Genomic DNA, 21,398 nt, shown 5'->3' on the forward strand with positions numbered 1-21,398 from the left:
GCATTTAAATTGGTTATATTATGGTGCAGATGCACCTCAAGATATTCCTCCCATTCAATTTCCTTTCCCTTTCAAACTTTCTCTGGTGCTCCAGCTGCAGTTTCCACAAGTGACCCTTTCTGTACCTTGTTCAAGTGCTAGTTCTACAGGAACACAGTAGACACAGTTGAGCTTGATCCTGCCCTTGTCCAGCATGAGATGCTCATTTCCAATCATGCTTCAATGAATAGTTATTTGCAATATGAACTCCAGAAGAGAGATTTGCCATTTGTAGCAGCTGTGGTATTACCATCATTATGTCTAAGAGTTCATCAGTATTTTAAAAGTTTATTTATTAGTCACAAGTAGGCTTACATTTACACTGCAACGAAGTTACTGTGAAACTCCTAGTTGCTACACTCCGGTGCCTGTTCAGGTACACTGAGGGAGAATTTAGCACAGCCAATGCACCTAACCAACACATCTTTCAGACTGTGGGAGAAATCCCACACAGACACAGGGAGAATGTGCAGACTCTGTACAGACAGTGACCCAAGCCACAAATCGAACCTGGGTCCCTGATGCTTGTGAGGCAGTAGTGCTAACTGCTGTGCCACCATGCTGAACATTTGGGGAGGTGAGTTAGGGAAGTAGATAATACTTTCTCCATTTCCAATGTGTCCTTTAGCCTCACACAGAAAGCATATCACTACAATTAAATCTCTAATCTTTGAAACAAATAGATTTTCAGACTTTATGTATTGAGGATGCCCTGCAAAGCGGACATTTCCCTGACACCCCTATCCTGACTTCAAAAGGATAAATTTAGGTACTCAAAACGAAAAGAACAAAGTGAAACTAATTAGTGAACAGAAGTAGCAACATGCTGGTTAGTAAATAAACTTAGAAGGAACTTGATAAACAAGCAGCAATCTTACGGTCTCAGGAACTGCTTGTGAACTCACCAGGCACGAAGCACCTCAATTTTAAAACTATGTACAAAACAATACTTTTGTAATTTCTTGCATATGTGGCATATTTATGAAACAGTGCCTGCAGCCTTCCACATTTTAATACTGACCTGTAATAGTCATACCGGTAGAGGAGTTGCTCATTTCCATACCCCTTTGTTGGAGCTGAGATGGATCAACTTCAAAGCACTCTTGATCTGCATTCAGTTCATCGCCAAGAACAGAGACCTCACATGTATCCAGATTGTGCATAATCTCTTCAGATACCATAGATTCTTGGGCTGCAGACAAAAAAGGTCATTTAACAAAGAATAGGTTTCAGTTCAGTAGTGATTACTTGCCAATGAAAGGCCAGCATGTCAACACTGGCCAATTTTAAAATTCTCACCAGAATATTAACTTCGTTAACTGCACTAATTTAGGTAGAATAACTCAATTCTTACAGCAACGCTAATGTTGAAAATCTACACCAGTTGATTTTCCCCAAATGGAATTAACTGGAATGAGGAACAAGTTGCGCAGAAACAGGTGATTTATGAACTCCCAACAGATCAAACTAATGTGAAAAGATTATATAAAAGCAGAAAACGTCAGAAATATTCAGCAGGTCTGGCAGCATCTGTAGCAAGAGAAACCAGAAAAGTACTGTAATGCTGTTGTGCTGACTTTTCAATGATCAATAACAGGGTAAAAATGATACACGATGGTAATATAGAATTTGCTGAAAATATTTGGTTCTTTGGTGTTACATCAATGGTAATGCTGTTTCTGCCTCTCTACCCAAGGTGCCAATTATGAGGTTGAAAAAAGCTCAAAGAATGTGATCCTTAGCCTTAAGAGGTGTTCAGCATTAGGGTGCAGTTGGAAAAGTTGAGAATTTTTTAAACAAAAAACTTTGAATGCTATGCAAGATTCACTCACTTTAAAATTAAATTCTTAACACTTTGCATTTGTCATGCTCATTTCCTGTTGTTATGATTAAGTAACACTTTAGAAATTACCTCTAAATGCAGCAAAAAACTTGAAACATGTAACACTGAGACCTATATAATTCAGTCCTGCCACACTGGCTATGCTGTAAGGCCAAGAGTACCAGTCTTTCCATCATTTTTGCCCAATATACCAAATATTTGGACATGAATTTTGTATTAGCATCTACCAGTGTGCAATTATTATGCAGAAACTTGGACAGGAGCTTCTGTCATCTGTAGGGACACTTAAACGTGAAAACCCAGATCTTGCTGCCAGAGGTAATCCTCTTCTCTGCAATATGTGCTGCAGCAGACCTCACTAATAGATACAGGATTAAAAGGCATGCAAGGCACATGAACAAAGATTAATGCAGTTAAGATCAGGATGAAGTACACTACTATCTGATAGCAGCACTCAGTAAAATTCCTCTATTTGGATGATCATTAAATCATTGGAATATTGGATCATAATAGGAGTAAACTATTTGGCCCTTTCAGCCTGTTCAATAAGATCATGTCTGACTTGTGACAAATCTCAGCCTTGGTATTTTCAAAGTCACACCGCTTGCCAAAAAATGTTCTGAAAAATGAGTTCCCTGTCCCATAACCCTAGCATCTCTGATTAACAGAAATCTACCTACATCAAATTTTACATTAACTGATCCAGCATTCAGAAGAGTTCCAAACTTGTAATAACTACTCAATTACAGTCCTAAATTGGGGAGGCAGTGACATTGTGGTATTGCCACTGGACCAGTAACCCTGAGATCCAAGGTAACACTCTGCGAAGCCAGATTCAAATCCCACAGCAGATGGTGCAGTTTGAATTCAATAAAAATCTGGAATTAAAAGTTTAATGATGACCATAAAGCCATTGTTGTAAAAACTCATCTGGTTTATTAATGTCCTCAAGGAAAGAAATCTGCCATCCTTACCTAGTTTGGCCTACAAGTGACTCCAGATCCACAGCAACATAACCGACTATTAACTGCTCCCTGAAATGGCCGAGGAAGCCTCTCAATTCAAGGGTAATTAGGGATGGGCAACAAATGGGTGACATCACATTTGCCTGTACTGAAATTCATTTGGCTGTTTTGCCTCCAATCTGATGCAACAGTTAAAAACTCATGAGACTTTCACCTGTAGGCTCATCTTCCTCCTCACCCTCTGACTCCACTTCTCGTGTGATGGTGCTAACAATCTTCATCTCTGGGAACAGTGGAACACCCTCATTACTTTCAAATTCAGAGGCAGCACGTGCAAAGTGATCAATGCCACTCAGGCTTATCTTTGGTTCATCAGGCTGAAGGACCATTACATAACCTTCTACATCTGGGACAGTGATGCAAGTCTCTTCATTGAAGCACCTGGAATTAAAAAAAGATACAAAATTTTAGTGCAGTATTCTTGAGAATATCAAGTATAATATTTTCTCACCATTCTTTCAAAGTTTGTGTAGATCACACCATTAAAATTTTCTAATAATATCCAGAAACATGGACACTGGTAGGTCAAAGTCAGAGATAATTGATAGTTAATTTGGACAGGGTTTTTACACACGAATGCTGAAATTCTTCACAGGAATCAAGGACAGCTCTGTCTACAATTCACTCAAAACTTGCATAAAATCCTTAGTTACTATAACATTCATCTCAAATTAAGTAGGGACATATATTTGAAGTATTAAAACTTCACACTTTTAGATTTCATACAGAATTATAATTGGCAATCTAAACTGAAATAAATTAAACCTTAAATTGTCAGCTTTAATGAATTTCAATTATCTGACTTACTTCACAGTCGTGGTGATTTTCAATCTTCTGATTCCAGGTGTTGGAAACTGTCTGGAGTTAAGGTATGACACGTGCTGCATACTCTTGTCAAAATTTTCAATATCATCCCCTTCCATGCTAAGCATCGACTGGGTGGGATTGAAGTGAACCTATAAAATAAAAGTTTATTTAACCATTTTCAATTTGCTTCACAAACAGTTTTCAATGTCCATCTAAGATCCATGTGATTGTACCTAGAGACTCACTGTAAAGCTCTAAGTGTTTTGGACCCCGAGGGTTCCACAGAAGTTCACTCTGTACCTGAGCACCAAGAAATATGGACAATAAGCCAGTTGTGCTCAAATTCATCAATGCCCCACTTTCAATGCAAATAGAGACTGCTCCCATTAGTGTTAGAGCTGAATTAAATAGGTGAATCAATTGACCTGCACCTATCGCAAATGGATGCTCCAAGAGAGAACAGCTGAACATCCTGGTTCTAAAATAAATGTTAGGGTTGAAAGTGCAAGCAACTCTGGCCAGTCAACCCTGAAGTTACAACCTCTTTACAACCTGCAGTGTTCTCAGTAAGAAAAGCCACAAAACTGTTCAAGTAAATTGACCTCACTTTCATGCAAGATCAGTTCACTTGGGTGCAGATAAAGTCGTAGCTGTGAGACCACATTATTGGTCCCATTAAACCCTTTAGTATTTGCTGTAACATGTGCCAAACCAATAGTGAAGTGTGCAATATCAGATTAAATGAAAATTCTGACAAATGAGAAATTCAGTTTTTAAAATCACACATCCATGAAAACAGTGTCTGTAACTTGTCTGATTTACACTGAAACCCAACGTCTTTAATAGTTTCCAAAATAAACAACTGAAACGCAGCAGACGGAAACTTTCCTGAATAAGAGTGCTGATATTCAGAGGTCCAAACTCAAACAGCATATGCAAAGTTTCTAACAGCTGAAGCTTTGAAACTCTTAAGTGCACAGAGTTACTGCTAGAGACAGATTAGCACTGGAGACTTTCCTGACTCATGTATCCAATTCTCAAATCTGTTAGAGGTGTGACTTAAATCAACAAGTCACCTCGACTACTACTTGAACATTAGGTAACTGAGAAGTATGGCTTCCATACTTTCTCATTAGTAACCTGGTTAGCAGCACAAGCAATGTAAAACACAAGAATGCATTATTTGTATATTTGGTGTCACTCCAGGGGATTGTGCATAGGCTACAGTTACCATTCACCAGGACCTCCAAAACATGAATATTGAACCGCGATTAGAATGGCACACCCAGGGTACCTTCTACTCAATAGCTTCAACGGCTTATTTGGAGCCATACAAAGACATAACTTGCACTGGGGTCTTCCTTCATTATATCCCACTGATTAGGTAAATCACATAACATGTAACTGAAAATGGTTCTTTAATCTATCTCACTACACTTTTGTACAAGGCTATCATAAAAATATGACTCAACATCCCAAATGCTTTTAAACAGCTGAAGCCCACTGGCTTATGCAACGTCTCAAATGGAGCACAAAGTGACTATTATGATTGGTTTGAAGTTAAGAGCTGATCTGACTGAGAGATAACCAGAGGTGTAATCAATAAAGGTGGCACAGAGGCTAGCATTGCTGCCTCAGTGCCAGAGACCAGCCTTGGCATGTTCTCCCCATGACTGTCTGGGATTCCTCTGGGTGCTCTGGTTTCCTTCCACATTCCAAAGATGTGCTGGTTAAGTGGATTGGTCATGCCAAATTGCCCCTTACTACCCCAAAATGTGTAGGTTAGGGGGATTAGCGAGGTAAGTATGTGGGTAAGATATTCTGTTGGCGTTCGTGCGCTCAATGGGCCAAATGGCCTCTTCCTGCACCGTAGCAATCTTACGATTCTTAGGTTAAAATAGGAAACTAAAACTACACAATTTTGTTACCTGAGAATTTCTATCAACCACTTTTCTAGAGATCTGGGAAATTCTTAAAAACTTCAAAAATAGAAAGGAAAGTAAGGGAAGAAACTCTGGGTTGCTGGCATGAAGCACAACCCAGCCCATTTTCTCAACGTCATCTGGTTTGCACATAAAGATTGGTCAAATCTGCAATGCATCAACAGACAGCCTGTCCCTCTGGATCATATCCCTGAATGAATTATTCACGTCATGTTAAAAGCCAGCCAATAAGAATGAGATTAGTACCAACCGTAATGTTATCCGGTCAGAATTGTTTTTAATTCTCGGAGAAAGTAAATGCAACTGGATGAAGCCTCAAATGAAATGCGAGGAAAACAGCCTCACCAGCTCTCTTACCATCACGCCTTTGTAAAGGTTCTCAGAATCCAGGAGGTCCAGTCCTTCTTTACATGTGTACAAGCAGTCAATCACCTTCTTACTCTCAATTTTGCCAGTCCGAATCATCAAACCGGCTAGATTGCCAAGGAAGAACTGAGCCATGCGAAATTCACCCCCTGGAATGAGAAAATTTGATGTAAACGTGTTCTATCATTTTATGGTTTAACCATCTTTTATAACTGCCATGTCCGTGCATTCATGCAGGTTAGTGAAACTTTCATTCTCTCCATGATTAGCTTTTGGCTTCACATGTGCATAACAGATGACTTGTTGTAGGGAACTTGCCCTCATGCATATGGACGTGGAAAAATGCAGCACTTCACTGTACTCAATAAAATTTATGAAAATGGCAGGAATAGGGTGGAGGTGGTTGTGGCACCAGCTTTTAGCACAGTGAGGTGGTAAACGACTGAATAAAAGGCATGCCACTTGCCAAATAATGAAACTGACCAAAACTTATCTTAGAACATGATTTGGTGATGCCAGCCTTGGACTGGGGTGGGCACAGTAAGAAGTCTCACAACGCCAGGTTAAAGTCCACCAGGTTTATTTGGTAGCAAAAGCTTTCGGAGCGCTGCTCCTTCATCTGGTGACCATTTACAAAAAATACCTCAGCAGCTGGTTTGAGATAGTTTCCAGGACACTTGCAAGCCCATTTAATATAATCAGAGCAATGTTTCTGACATTTTTGATCTTTGATTCCCAACTAATTGAACTTCATTTTTTCTTCATGTGCATGGGTCAGGTCTTGCATATTCCTGTTGCCATATCCCTTTTACCTTTAAGCAATGCCAAGCTTAATGTGAACTTTTTTTGCACTAAATTGACTGCCTTAAGTATTTTGTTTTGATCAAGATAATTATATTTTTTTCAGATCCCCCTCATCAGGTTTTTCAAACACAGTAGACCAAAGAAGACGCATAAAACTACACCTTTCAGGAATTTCAGAAAACACGTATTCACCGCACAATGTTACAAACATAAAGACATTAGAGTAGGCCATTCTGACCCTCAAGCCTGCTCTGCCATTTAACTAGATCATGGTTGATCTTCCACCTCTGTGCCATTTTCTTAAACTGTTCATGCAGAGTCGTATAATGTTAATATCTGGGAATCTACTGGCTTCTGAACAAACTCAATGACTGAGCCTCCAACAGCCCTCTGGGGTAGAGTTTCAAAGAATTAATATCTCTTGACTGAAGAAATTTCTCACCTTGGTCCTAACTTCTAACACTGAGGCTGTGTCCCCTGGTTCTTGACCTTCCCAACGAGGGGAAACATCTCCCTGCATTTACCCTGTTGAGCCCTCTAAGAATTTTGTAACTTTGAATGAGATCATCTTTCATTCTTCTAAACTCTAGAGAATATAGACTTAGTCTCCTCAATCTTTCCCCTCAGAACAATCCCATAATTCCTGAGATTAGTGGGTGCGCCTTTGTTGCACTCTGTGACCAGTATGTTATTCCATCAGTAAGGAGAACAAAATGGCACACAATACTCCAGGTATGGCCTCATCAAGGCTTGATTCAACTGCAGCAAGACTTCCTTACTGCTTTACTCAAATCCCCCTTCAATAAAGGCCAACATACAAATTGCCTTCCTAATTACTTCTTGCACCTGTACATTAGCTTAGTGATTTATAAACAATCCCCAGGTCTCTTTGGATGTCAACATTTCCCAGCCATGTTATTGGTCACTCTTAAGTCTGTCTAAATTTCCTTCAAGTATCTTTACATCCTCCTCACAATTCTCATCCCCACCTAGATTTGTGCCAGTAAGCTTGGAAATATTGCATTTGGTCCTGATATCCAAATCATTGGCAGCTTTCAAGTTGCTGTGGCCCAAGTACTTCTCTTTGCAGTACCCCACTATTCATAGCCTGCCAACCTGAGAATGATCTACACATGCTGTTTTCTGTCCGTTAACCAATCCTCAATCCATGCCCCATTCCACAAGGTCTAAATTTGGCTAACACCTTGAGTGGGACCTTATTAAAAGAATTCTGAAAATCCAAATACATTACATCCACTCGTCCTCCCATATTTAGGTCTGGAGCTACTCACTTTTAAATTTGTTTTACCTTGGTGCACAACTCAATTATTTGATCCTGATCTGTATGGTCTGTGCTATGTTCCTGGAAAATCCTGGCTACGCTTGCAACAGGGAGCAGGATAAAGTCAAGAAAATCCTAATTGATTGAATGGACAGAGATGGCCAGGTAGGACCCAGTCTACAGTGACTGTTTGGCTGGTGAGTAGGCGTACACTTCAGTGTCATAGAGTCGCAGAGGTTTACAGCATGGAAACAGGCCCTTTGGCCTAACTTGTCCACGCCGCCTTTTTTTTTAAAGCTAATCGCAACTGCCCACATTTGGCCCACACCCATCATACCCATGTAACTACCCAAATGCTTTTTAAAAGATAAAATTGTATCTCCCTTTATTACTATCTCTTGTTCCAGACACTCACCACTCTGAAAAAACTGCCCCTCTGTACACTTTTATATCTCTCCCCTCTCACCTTAAAACCTTTGCCCTCTAGCCTTAGACTCCCTTACCTTTGGGAAAAGATATTGACTATCTACCTTGTCAATGCCCCTCATTATTTTAGAGACCTCTCCTATGCTCCAGAGGAAAAAATGTCCCAGTCTATTCAGCCTCTCTTTATAACTCAGTCCATCAAGTCCCAGTAGCATCCTAGTAAATCTTCTCTGCACTCTTTCTAGTTTAATAATATCCTTCCTATGATAGGGTGACCAGTATTGCACACAGTATTCCAAGTGAGGCCTTACTGGTGTCTTGCACAACTTCAACAAGACATCCCAACTCCTGTATTCAATGTTCTGACCGATGAAACCAAGCATGCCAAATGCCTTCACCACTCTGTCCACCTGTGACTCCACTTTCAAAGTGCTATGAACATGTACCCCTAGATCTCTTTGTTCTGTAACTCTCCCCAGTGCCCTACCATTAACTGAGTAAGTCCTGCCCTGGTTCAATCTACTAAAACGCATCACCTCACATTTGCCTAAATTAAACTCCATCTACCATTCGTCAGTCCACCAGCCTAATTGATCAAGATCCCGTTACAATTGGAGATAGCTTTCTTCACTGTCCACTATGCCACCAACCTTGCTGTCATCTGCAAACTTGCTAACCATGCCCCCTATATTCTTATCCAAATCATTTATATTAATGACAAATAACAGTGGGCCCAGCACTGAACCCTGAGGCATATTGCTGGTCACAGGCCTCCAGTTTGAAAAACAACTCTTTACGACCTCTGGCTTCTGTCAAGAAGCCAATTTTGTATCCGTTTAGATACCTCACCCTGGATCCCAAGAGATTTAACAATGCAACAATGTGGTATTTTGTCAAAGGCCTTGCTAAAGTTCATTTAGACAACATTAAGTGCACTGCCCTCATCTACCTTCTTGGTCCCCTTCAAAAAACTCAATTAAATTTGAGAGACATGATTTTCCACTCGCAAAGCCATGTTGACTGACCCTAATAAGTCCTTGCATCTCTAAATCCTGTAGATCCTGATTCTCAAAACAGCTTCCAATAATTTACCTGGCCTGTAGTTCCCAGACCCCAACCTACCATTGCCAACTTGCTCCTTCTACCCTTGTAGTTTCCTTCGTTCAGATTAAGGAACCTAGCTTCAGATTGAAATACGTTACTCTCAAGCTTCATATTGGAATAGTAGGGCTACTCATCTCTAACAATTCCTTTACAAGATAATTTTAGTTTTTTTCTCCTTGCGCAACACAAGATCTAAAGTAGTCTGCTCCCTATTTAGTTCAATAAATATGACGTGTGTGTTTTGGGACTTTTTTTTAAAGCAAAAATGAAGTAATATACCCATTTCAAAACCTGACATTGAGAGACTTGAAGACCGACAGTCTATTCACAATAATTGCAGATGCCCACTGATGTGAAAACTTTGTACCTTCCCAGTAAATCAATCTGCCTCACAACAATCAAGCCACCCAAATTTGCTGTCGAGCACATTTCAGACAATGTCATATGACCCGACTTCAGCCACTTCTTTCAACATTCTGGGAGGAGCTAAAATATTTTGTCTGTCTTCACAGAGTGAGATGCAAGATACTGCCCTGAAATATTGGAGAGCTGAAGAGCCCACGAAATTAAGAATCAAAGAAATTAGTATTAGGTTAAAAAAAAGAGCAGTGCTGAAGAAATTAATGGGGCTGAAAGTTGATAATGCCCCTGGGCTTGATGTTCAACATTCTGGATGTAGATTCAACACATGAACAAATGAGCGCGTGCGCACACACACGCACAGCCAGTCTCCATTGTTCACCCCTCAATCAACCCTTTAATCTTTTGATTAAAGAGATCAAGTCTGAGAGGATTTAAAAGCTGGAAGATTTGTCGCATTGGCCAAGGAGAAACATGCCAGGATAACCTTCACTGTGAAGGTCAGTTTGGAGATTAGAAATTATCCAACTGAAAAAGAAAGGAAGCAAACCATCAGGAGTTAAGATTAGCTTTGGACTTGTACCTGGAGAGTAGTATCCACTTAAAGGGCAAAGTACAACAGTGGCAAGGGATTTTCGGTTATTTTTTAAAGCTAAATGGGAAAAAAGTTTTTATAGACTTGAGCTTAAGCTGTCTGTAGAAATAGTGTTTCGTCAATGTTGGTTTGAGTTAGTTGCAGTAAAAGTTTTAAACCTCGTCATTTGAGCCTTCCAGTCAGTTGCTAGAAATTCAAGTATTTGAAAAGCTGTTGGTCTCTGGGGATCATAAGAATCACTAAAGTTCTGGTGGTAACAACTATTTGTCCTGTATAATAAATGGAACAGTGTTGCACCATATTTCCATAACCTATCATGGTCTGTGATATACGAGTTAATTAGGTGAGGACTGCAGGGTGCTTATCATTGATGAATAGGGCAAATGTTTTGCTGTATTGAAGGCTGCAGTGCAAAGACTTTGAGGAAACAGTAAGCCCTCAATCACATTCCCCCAGAACCAGCAAGCCATTTGGTTTGCCATAAGTGAGTACAAAATACTCTATATTGGAGCAGAAAATGCAGTGGGATTTAACATGTAAAATGTTGAAAAGCAGACAATTGATTTTCTTTCATTTCAATTAACTAAATGCACTCAGATGAAAAGAAACCAGAGCCAAATTTGACTGGTACACCAGTTTCATAAATCTAGTTCATTACCTTAATAGAAGTTCTTGTGAATTCAGGAATAGCAGAGTATGCCCAAAGTCTGAGTAGCCAAATTACAGTAGGTTAAAAATGCACTGTTTTGCAATTTTACACCTAAAGCATCAAAATATTAACCAAATTTGGAGTTATTTATATGAAAATAAAAGTCCTATCAAGTATAAGGCTTCCCTAGATAACGTACTTGCTTAAAACCACCTCACTGTCAGTGTGCACAAAGAAATCCTACGTCCACAACCACCCCATGTTCTCCAAGAAAAATAATCTTGACAGCACAATGCAGAAGTGATGAAGCAATGTATGATGCAGCCAAAGTGGATATAAACACATAATGAACATTTCATGCTAATTCTGGAAATAAACAGGAGGGAAACCCCCAGCGACCTGGATAGGCTTCAGTCACAGTTTCATTTTCATTTTCGCTTCCTGTATATTCTGTAGAAAAGCAAGACAAAAGAAAAAGGAAACATGGGGGTAAAGAACCAAATGATTACTGGGGAATCTAAATGCACATGTCAAGATAATGGAAAAGAATCCTGTAAAAGCCAAGAGGTTACTGGCAATCCAAACTATAGAATGAAGTTGTTGAATATACTTCCTCATTCATGCAAGAAAGAGTTGCCCCATTATTCAGTTCTCTCTCCCATTCTGTTCCCAACCCTTTAGCAGCTGACAGAGATAGCAATAGCATTCCAGTAATTTGTTCAAATGGCCATTGCTCACGAGACCAGATAACCAAAAACTGGTAGAAAATTTGACTGCAAAAGGCAATTGAGCCAATTCTCACCCAACATCTACAATTATAATTATGCACTTTGAGGTAGGAGCTGCTGGATTGCATCAGGAACAGAAACTTTAGATGGTTTTTTTCAACTTCTAGCACTGGCTTACTGAACCTAACTGCAGCACACTTCCTGCTAAGGACAGACCAGGAATCATAACTAGGACCTCTGAACTTTATAGCCATGCGCCATGTCGCATGATGCTTTTGACCACTGGTTATTAAACTCATCATTCCCATTGACCATAAGGAAAGTGCATTTAAATGGTATTTAGAAACAAGTCTGTGTTTAAAACCGTTAAGCTGTTTCTAAAATAGACTTGCTTATATACGTAAGGTAGTAAGAAAATGTACAAGCATTTCATGCACGAATGTGTCACTAAGACCAGGTGCTTATCTGCTGTAAAAATTAAGACAGAGCAAACATTACTAGTTTTGTTCTTGAAATCTTCCTCCTCCTCCTCTGTTAAAGGCAATGGTTCATGTCGGAGTATAGATCCGGGAACCATCTGCAACTTCAGCTACGGGCCTGATCAATCGTCAGTCTACACTGCAAAGGTTAGCAAGCAATTCAACAATTTGATTGGGGGGGGGGGGGGGGGGGGGGGGGGTGCCTTTAGGACAGAGGAAAATAAGTCACACTTGATCATGTCCTTGTGTGACAGCCACACACACAGATTTTCTAGAAGCTGTAACTGTACAGCAAATAGTTGTTCGATTCTTTGTTAAAAATGCTATGATCAAAGAAAAATAATTTACTTCCAACATCTTTTAGAATGGTTCCCAAACTGTGGGTCAAGGCAACATAACAGAATGTGCTTTGACAGCTCAGAGGCCCTTTAAATGTTTTTATTTAAACCATAGGTGGATATGGCTTAATTGTTCTCAAAAGGTCCCAACTGCTGCTGCAAATACAGCATCTAAAAAGGTGGGTCTTCACATTTTTTCCAGGGTGAACTCATCAGTTTTCACCACCAGTCAACAACTCATGCCTAACCCGCACCCCTATTTTTACCCTAACGTCACATGAAATCTGATGCATTAAAACAGGGTCACATCAGGGACAAGTTTCAGAAGCATGACTTTAAAAACAGAACAAAAAGAGATTAATATAGTACAGATCTAATCATTCTACCATCTGCAACTGACATACACAAGCAATTTTATACCACCTTACCTTGCCAGCATGCTCCCACCACCAACTGGGTTTCAATCTTTGAACGGTGCAAAGGATAATCTTCAGTGACTAAGAATGGATCATATGATACTCCGTCCACATATAGAGCTACAGTTGGGATATCAACATTTAGCACATAGTGATGCCATTCTTTATCACACACCTACAAGATTTGGGAAGACAACATTAAGGCAGGAATTGTGCTGTTTATGATCAGCAAATTAATACTTCAATTCTGTAGATTTACGCTTAGTTAAGACATTCATTCAAATCTATACCATAGCTATAAGATATAAACATCCAATATGACTTGCAAGTTTGGCTGCCACTAGAGTATTCCAAACAAAGACACACACTGGGATTATTAGCTCATTTGAGCACTTACAGCAGCAGGAACGGCAGCAAATTCTGATATAACTTTATCCAACTAGTTAAAGCAAATTTATCGAGCCATCTGACTATTCCAGCCCTGACTTCTGCTATTATTGTACAAGAAAAACACATGTTTTTAAAGATTTGTAAATGCATCCAAAGTTCCATGTAGTACACAGCTGCTGCATAATGAAAACAAAGAGCACATGGAAGTTCCAGTTGTTAAAAACACAACTGAATAATAGCCAAATATCCTGTAATAAGGTTGCAGTGTTAACTACTTGACCAGGGCATTATTCACACTCGACAATTGTACATGTAGTTATACAGATTTGCCAAACCTGATCAAGTTTCCAATGAAACTCTGCAGGTCGGAAGTTCTCATTCTCTGAAGGATCTTGACGGAAGAGGAAAACCAGACGGCAGTTGTGCACATAAAGGGAGTAGTGGTGACGATTCATTTCTGCAAGATGGTTTTGAAACAGCATAAATCAAAATATATGGTATCCAAATCAATTTTAATTCCTTTTAAAGATAACATTTAGAACTATTATGCCAAATAATTATTTTTAATCCACTGTCTAGAAAAGCAAACTGAAGCTTTTAAAACAGACTTTTAAAACAGATTAAGAGTGTGACTTCGAATCAACAACAAAGATGATTCCCAATTTGCATCCCTACTTTCTACACCAAGACGGAGACACCTTGTCTTCAATGACCCACCAAGGACTACGGCCTTAGGAGAATGAGTGGGCCACTTACCCTACCCTAGTAGCAAAACATCAGGATAAAACACCTGAGATTTTCAACAAGAGGGGGTCCCAGACATTAATTCATCTAGTTACAATGGGAACATGCTAAACCAAACAATGGGAGCCATAGGAAATTAAGCACAAGAACAGACCAGGGAGAAAATAAGAGTGATGCATGAATCAATCACATGATTCGTATTTAAGCTTCTGCTTTCTCTGCAGCAAGAGGATGAGTAGCTGGCACACTGACGATACAAGACTCAAGACCTACAAGCTTCAAATCCTGTTTGCTGACCGTGACATTCCCTCCTGCAGACACAGACTTTTTACAATAATTCACCCAGCATTACCATCTTCTGGAGAACAGCCAAATTAGCTATCTACATCTTTAAATTTGGCTCATTTGATTGATACCTCAACTTCACGCTTCTACCACTGACAACCTTTGATTCCCTTCCCAAAGCCCAACTAAAAATATACTGCTAACTAAATATTAACAGAGCTTCATCTGAAACCCCTGTCATTCTGATCTTGTGTTGGGGTCAGGTTAGCTGCTCTTCCAGCCAGAACTATTAATGGAGAGAATTCTATACACTTGCCTCAAAATGAATTTCACTCTGACACAATTCTTGTGACTGTTGGTCGCTCTTTATTCTCCCCAGGGCAGAAATGTAAATGGAGAGAATGGACTGACTCTCAGTTACCCAGCAAAGTTGGAAAAAAATAAGTGGCACAGTGGTCAACACTGCTATCTCACTGCGCCAGGGACCTGGGTTTGGGTCACTATCCTCCCACAGTCCAAAGATGTACAGATTAGGTTGATTGGCCGTGGCAAATTGCCCCTTAGTGTCCGGGGATGTGTAGGTTAGAAGGATTAGCAGGGCAAATGCGTGGGGATAGGGCCTCAGGTGAGACTGTTGTTGGTACAGACTTAGAAAATAGAACGTAGAACACTACAGCACAAACTTGATGGGCCGAATGATCTCCTTCTGCACTGTAGGGTCTCTATGATCCTTTGTTAGTCAAGAATCTTAAAATATTCAATGATCCTGCCTCCATACCTCACTGGGGAAGAGCATTCCAAAGGTGATCCTCAGAAAAAAAAAATGCATCTCCATCTTAAACGGAAACCCCTTATTTTCAAACTGTGCTCCCTAGTTCTAGTCTTTCCCGCAAGCAAAAACATCCTTTCAGCATCCACCTTGTCAAGTCCCCCAGAATCTTACATGTTTCAATAAAATCATTCTTCTAAACTCCAATGGGTACAGGCCCAACTTTTCCTCATTGGATAACACCTCAATCATACGTATCAGTCATGAACCTCGCATTAAGTTGATCCTTCTCTACATCCTAGCTATGACTGTAACACTACATTCTGCACTCTCTCCTTTCTTTCTCTATGAATGGTATATTTTGTCTGTATAGCGTCAATAAACAATACCTTTCACCGTATACTAATACATGCGACAATAATAAATAAAATCAAACCTTCTCTGAACTTTGCCTAATGCACTTATATCCTTTCTGAAATTATTTGATTTACTGTTACATGTATTAATAAGCAGTGAAAAGTATTGTTTCTTGCACGCTATACAGACAAACCATATCGTTCATAGAGAAGGAAACAGAGTGCAGAATGTGTTAGTCATAACTAGGGTGTAGAGAAAGATCAACTTAATTCAAGGTAGATCCATTCAAAAGTCTGATCGCAGCAGGGAAGAAGCTGTTCTTCAGTCGGTTGGTACGTGACTTCAGACTTTTGTATCTTTTTCCCGGCGGAAGGTGGTAGAAGAGAGAATGTCCAGGGTGCATGGGGTTCTTAAGTTTGTTGGCTGCTTTGTCGAGGCAGCGGGAAGTGTAGACAGAGTCAATGGATGGGAGGCTGGTCTGAGACACCAGAACTGTACACATACTCCAGATGTGGTCTCACCAAGAACTGTAGCGAAACATCCCTGGTCTTATATTCCATTCTCCTTGCAATTAACAACATTCCATTTGCCTTCTTAAACACTTGTTAGCCTCTATTAAACACAGAAAACTGTCGGACTGTTCTTTTATGCTCACAGCTTGCAAAATCAACAAGTATATCCTTTTCAAAAAAGCCTGCTGCAGACAAAGCCTACCCCCTCAACTGACTGTAACAGAGCAAATGAGCTAGAGAGCAAAAAACAGATAAAAGCTAGATCATGTTGGAAGCACCAAGACATGGAACATATAGCTGGTGTGTGACATGTGAAGACCCAGTTGGGAAATTGAAGCTGTTTTCTGATTTGCAACTACCTTTGATCAAAAGCAAGCATTAATCTACAGATGAATACAATTATGCAACTTGGCTTTAGTAGCTGACTACTTATTCCTACTTCAGGTTATATAACAAATTACGTGTTTAGAAAATTGTTAATACAAATAACTGCATGTTGTTGTTAATTGCAACCTCTGATATCACAGATGGATGATTATTTTTGCTTGCTTATTAGAAATTTGTGAATAGTTACTCATTTGTGTACCTAAAAGGCAACGCAGCAACTATGTTCTTGTTCTCAGCAGACATACATAGATTTTCCACCAGAGGTCACTAGATAGCAATGAGAAACTAAATTATCTATGCTTCCTTAGCCCAAAGATGCAGAGACCATTATAAATCTGCTAATTCAGGGAGACAATGAATCAAACTTGTGAAATACTCAGATGTGGAGGTAGAAGACAGTGCTTCATCAAGTGGTGCTTTACTCTCTAGCCTAGAGGCAGTTACTGATGACAGAATTGATGATTTATTGAAGAGCGCCCCATCTCAATGTGAGACTAAATTGATGTTTATACATTTAAAGCACTCAATTCCATACCAGATGAAGCGGCTACATGAATATAGTGACCCAAAGGACATCATTTTAGTTTTCACCTTGGAATAACTAATTAACAGGAACTCACCAGCATCTCCCGTTTAAGCAGAAAAATATATTTCAACTCTAAATTCAGTCTTGCTGTTCATTAGTATCTACTTTACTCCTGGGTGCTTATGACCAGGTTCTGGCATCTGCAACGCACACCCAATTTAGCACCATTTGATTGCAAGTGTGTTTTCAGATTACAACCGTTCCCATGACTTTAACGTTTTCATCCCAACTTTAAAATTAATGGTCTAAGTGGGATGATTCATTACATCCATGACCATATAAACAGCTTGAACTTAATAGTCCTTTTACAATTAGATTAAAAAAAAATAAATCTTTCTAACCAAATGCATTTGGAACTAATTATTTTCTTCTTTAGCAGACATCTTAGCATTTTTATGTGACCTTTTAACACCCTGCATTTCTCAAATGCCTTATCAAAAGTAAACATCCTATGTGAGTTTGCAGAAATAAAAGCGATCAAGCCAAAGGAAACATTAGCAGCAGAAGCTTAGTCTGAGGTAGATTTTATTGAGGGCCTTAAAAGTAGAGAAGGCAGAAGTTTGGAGGACTTCAGAATAAACTCACACACCTCTTTTGTCAGAGTTGCAAAGGATGGTTTCCTTTTCCCCGTGAATGCTGGAACCAGGCCCATGTCGCATCCATACAGAAATTGTGAACGGTTCTTTTAGATTTGTTGTCAGAACACCTTCTGGGATTTTCACAGCTTGAGTGCCATTGAATTCGAAAACTTGATCACTGTCATGGCCATTATCAGTGGGAAGACCAACTGTCCAATTTGTATTGCTACTTGGTGAAGGAAGGAGATCAACTGTACCAGAAGCAGCACCTGAAATCAACAATTGAGATTAGATCTATGCATTACAAAGAGGCAAATAAGGTTTATACTGTCATTAATCATTAGTAATGGCACATTAAATAGACCCAGTCAAGCAATGTGGCTGCTGTGTATACCATTAATAAGATAGCTTCTAGCAGCTCTCTTCTTTAGCAGTCCTTCCTAAAACAACAATACCTCTCACCAAGACTGACAGAGCTGAAATCTTCATCATGATAAGAATGTTTCTCGGGGGTTCAGTCAGTAATTTCGGAAGGTCAAAAGCAGTCCATGGTTAGAGAAGTTCAGAAAACCCTGATCTATCAGTAGGCCGTATAGGAGATATAGGATGTGCTCTCCTCACACCCTTTAACACCTTTAAGGTTTAGAAATCTATTTCCTTAAATAGTGACTTGGCTTCCACAGGTTCACCAATCTGAGTGAAGAGGTTTCTGCCGGTCTCGATCCTAAATGGCATACTCCTTATCCTGAGAGCATGACCACTTTCTCTAGACTGCTCCAATCAGAGGAAACAAAGTCCCTGCATCCAGTCTGCCTAGCCTTGTCAGAATTTCATACATTTCAATTAGATCCCCCCTCACTCTTCTAAACTCCAGTGAGTATAAGCCCAAGGGACCCAATCTCTCCCAGCAATCAAGTCTGTTGAACCTTTGCTGCCCTCCCTCTCTGGCAAGTATATCCTTTCCTGGATAAGGAGGCCAAAACTGCACACAATACTCCAGGTTTGGTCTCACCTAGGCCTTGTGCAGCTGCAGTAAGATATCCTTGTTCCTGTACTCAAGTCCACTTGCAACGAAGGCCATCATGGCACTGGGCATCCTAACTGCTTGCTACACCTGCATACTTGCTTTCAGTGACTGGTGTACTTGGACACCTAGGTCCCTTTGCATATTAATGTTTCCTTCATCACTGGACCAAACACCTGGAACACTATCCAACAGCACTGTAGTGCGTCTTCATGACGCAGACTCCAGTCATTCGAATCTTTACCAGCAAAATAACTGCTGACCCTGTTAGCGATGCCCATAATCCTGCATATTTTAATTAAAAAGTTATCTTAACTGTTTTAACAAATGTCCAGCGAAACGCATGATTCTCTCATTTGCATTATTGAAGGTGTTGGTCAACTTCAACATTTAATAGGACATCAGTAATCCCAATATTTAACAGCTGGCTGCATGAGAAATTCACAACTAAAAATGTGTTGACACCAAACATCTCAGCTATAAATTTCCTACTTACAAATTTGCAAAATTCCACAAGCTTTCTATATTTACATCTCATATTTTAAATTCTAAAACAAATAACAGAAGGCAGCTTAAAAGGATAAGGCAAATTACGTGAAGACGGAAGGAATTTAACTAACCTACTGAAACCTACTAATTGTCTAGAGTTATTCTACTCATGCTAGAAGTCACAACATTACTGCAAAGCCAGTTAGGCACAAAGAATTGGTTAGTACTAGATTAAGTGAGCAAAATACTGGTTGACAATACATACTTCTGAACACCTGAAATAATTCTATTGTTGATTAGCTCAGTTGGCTGGAAGGCTAGTTTGCGGTGCTGAGCAATGCTAACAACACAGGTTCAATTCCCATACTGACTGCGGTTATTCGCAACCTTGCCCCTTGTCTGAGGTGTGGTGATCCTCAGGTTAAATCACCATAAGTCAGCTCTCCCCCTCAAAGGGTCATCTGGGACTATGGCAACTTCACCTTTATTATAAAACAAAAATGAAACTCAACTGTACAAGTTTCCTTTCGTAAGTTCCCCATTTTATTAACATTAAACGTCCACCTTTGGAGAATAAGATTTGGTGCTTGCAATCAAAATCCTTGTATTAAAAGGTGGACAGTAATTTTGCTTTTTATCAATAGGGCTGCATTTCAAAACGAAAATTTTAAGCCACAAGTTGTGTAAAGATGTACCCTTGAGACTAAGTTTGCTAGACCACGTCCTTTCAGCTGCAAAGAAGAAATTCACAAAGCCTATACACTTTATGACTAGAGGATTAAAAAAAACAGATTCTTACTTGCAAACCATGGGAATAAAAGCAATTACAACTGGCTGTTCAACAAAGCATTTCTTCAGAGAAAGATGCAACAGGGAAAGATTAGCAGTATTGTGATTGCACATCTCTGTACTGATCGTTAATAAAAGCCCTTACCGCATAGTCTATGGAGCGACTTTTCAGAATATGTGTCCCTGTCACATCCTTTGCCAATATGGCTCGTTTCCAATTCAACCACTGTCTGGATGGATGTAATAGGTTCATCACATGTCTCCAGATGCATTCCCGGAAACAATGCCAAGCTTCCAGTGCCAGGTTCATACTCAATTCTTTTGCTCCAACCTATATCATTAACACATTAACAGCCTTCAATAATCGAGTTGTGAAAGATTTCATTACCATCACAAAAATACACAATAGCATAGCAGTACGTTTGCTGCTTCAATTCCAGTATTTCAAGTTTTGCCACAATTTCATAATCTAGTTACGAGTTGATATCCATACTTCAGGAAGGAAGGCTTATTTTACATCATTAAAGCTTTCATTCAATAGGAAATTTAATACATATTAAAGCACACCAAAATGTGAAACAGGCAACTTATTTTTTCTCATGTTAATTATTTTACCTTGCCAGCCAGGTTTGCACGTAGGTTTAACGTTTATCTTAACAAGAACATCTTCCGTTGACCGCTTCTTCCCACAGTCATAAGCAGTTACTGCAAGCTTGTACTGCCGGTCTTTGCTGTAGTTTATCTTCTCCGACTTTTTAATATATCCTGCAAAAATCACCAGTTTAAACACGCATTAATCGTCAAGAGTCAAAATTTGCTAATCTTGGCAAATATTTTATACTCCACCCCTCTTTGATGGCACAGCAAAATTAAGATGGAGATCAAAAGGCAGCCAAATAGGTCATTTAATAATAAAATCTTAAAGGGATGTTACTTTCTTAATTTAATTAGAAACCATAGACTATGATAGAAAGAAAAAGGAGAACGTTTCACTCCTCATTCTTCACTGACTCTGTTGGAATGTGACAATGTCAGGCAAGATCAGAACTAGTCTCAGGTAGGAGATATTTTATGATTAAATGCTTGTCAACATTCAATGTCTAGGATCGTGCATAAAAAATATCTTCACAGGTTCAGCATTGGAGCATGTAGGCTAGCAAGGATCTTTCAAAACAAAAATGATAAAAATGGGAAAAAAATTGAAATCCTGCTCCTTTTGCATATGGTCCCATCAAAAATAGAAACTAAGATGCAATCCACAAAAATCCAACTGTAATAAGAAAC

At 39.5% G+C, this 21,398-nt stretch overlaps 1 protein-coding gene across 4 annotated transcripts in view; it reads right to left on the reverse strand.

Moving 5' to 3' along the window:
* The window catches only part of clstn1 (calsyntenin 1), a 73,637-nt gene that overhangs the window by 8,837 nt on the left and 43,402 nt on the right, over positions 1-21,398 (reverse strand). For 2 of the 4 annotated variants that reach the window (XM_080215302.1, XM_080215303.1), the window contains 10 exons: positions 20,730-20,879; positions 20,260-20,445; positions 17,824-18,081; positions 13,930-14,051; positions 13,217-13,379; positions 11,643-11,693; positions 6,015-6,172; positions 3,715-3,863; positions 3,062-3,288; positions 1,061-1,231 (listed from right to left, as the gene is read on the reverse strand). In XM_080215302.1, the coding sequence (XP_080071428.1) occupies positions 1,061-1,231; positions 3,062-3,288; positions 3,715-3,863; positions 6,015-6,172; positions 11,643-11,693; positions 13,217-13,379; positions 13,930-14,051; positions 17,824-18,081; positions 20,260-20,445; positions 20,730-20,879 (1,635 nt within the window). The remainder of the gene's footprint in view (positions 1-1,060; positions 1,232-3,061; positions 3,289-3,714; positions 3,864-6,014; positions 6,173-11,642; positions 11,694-13,216; positions 13,380-13,929; positions 14,052-17,823; positions 18,082-20,259; positions 20,446-20,729; positions 20,880-21,398) is intronic. The other 2 variants (XM_080215305.1, XM_080215304.1) reach the window with 1 other exon arrangement.

This window comes from Carcharhinus amblyrhynchos, chromosome 30, assembly GCF_965287045.1.
Source record: "Carcharhinus amblyrhynchos chromosome 30, sCarAmb.v2.hapA, whole genome shotgun sequence".
Lineage (NCBI taxonomy): Eukaryota > Metazoa > Chordata > Chondrichthyes > Carcharhiniformes > Carcharhinidae > Carcharhinus > Carcharhinus amblyrhynchos.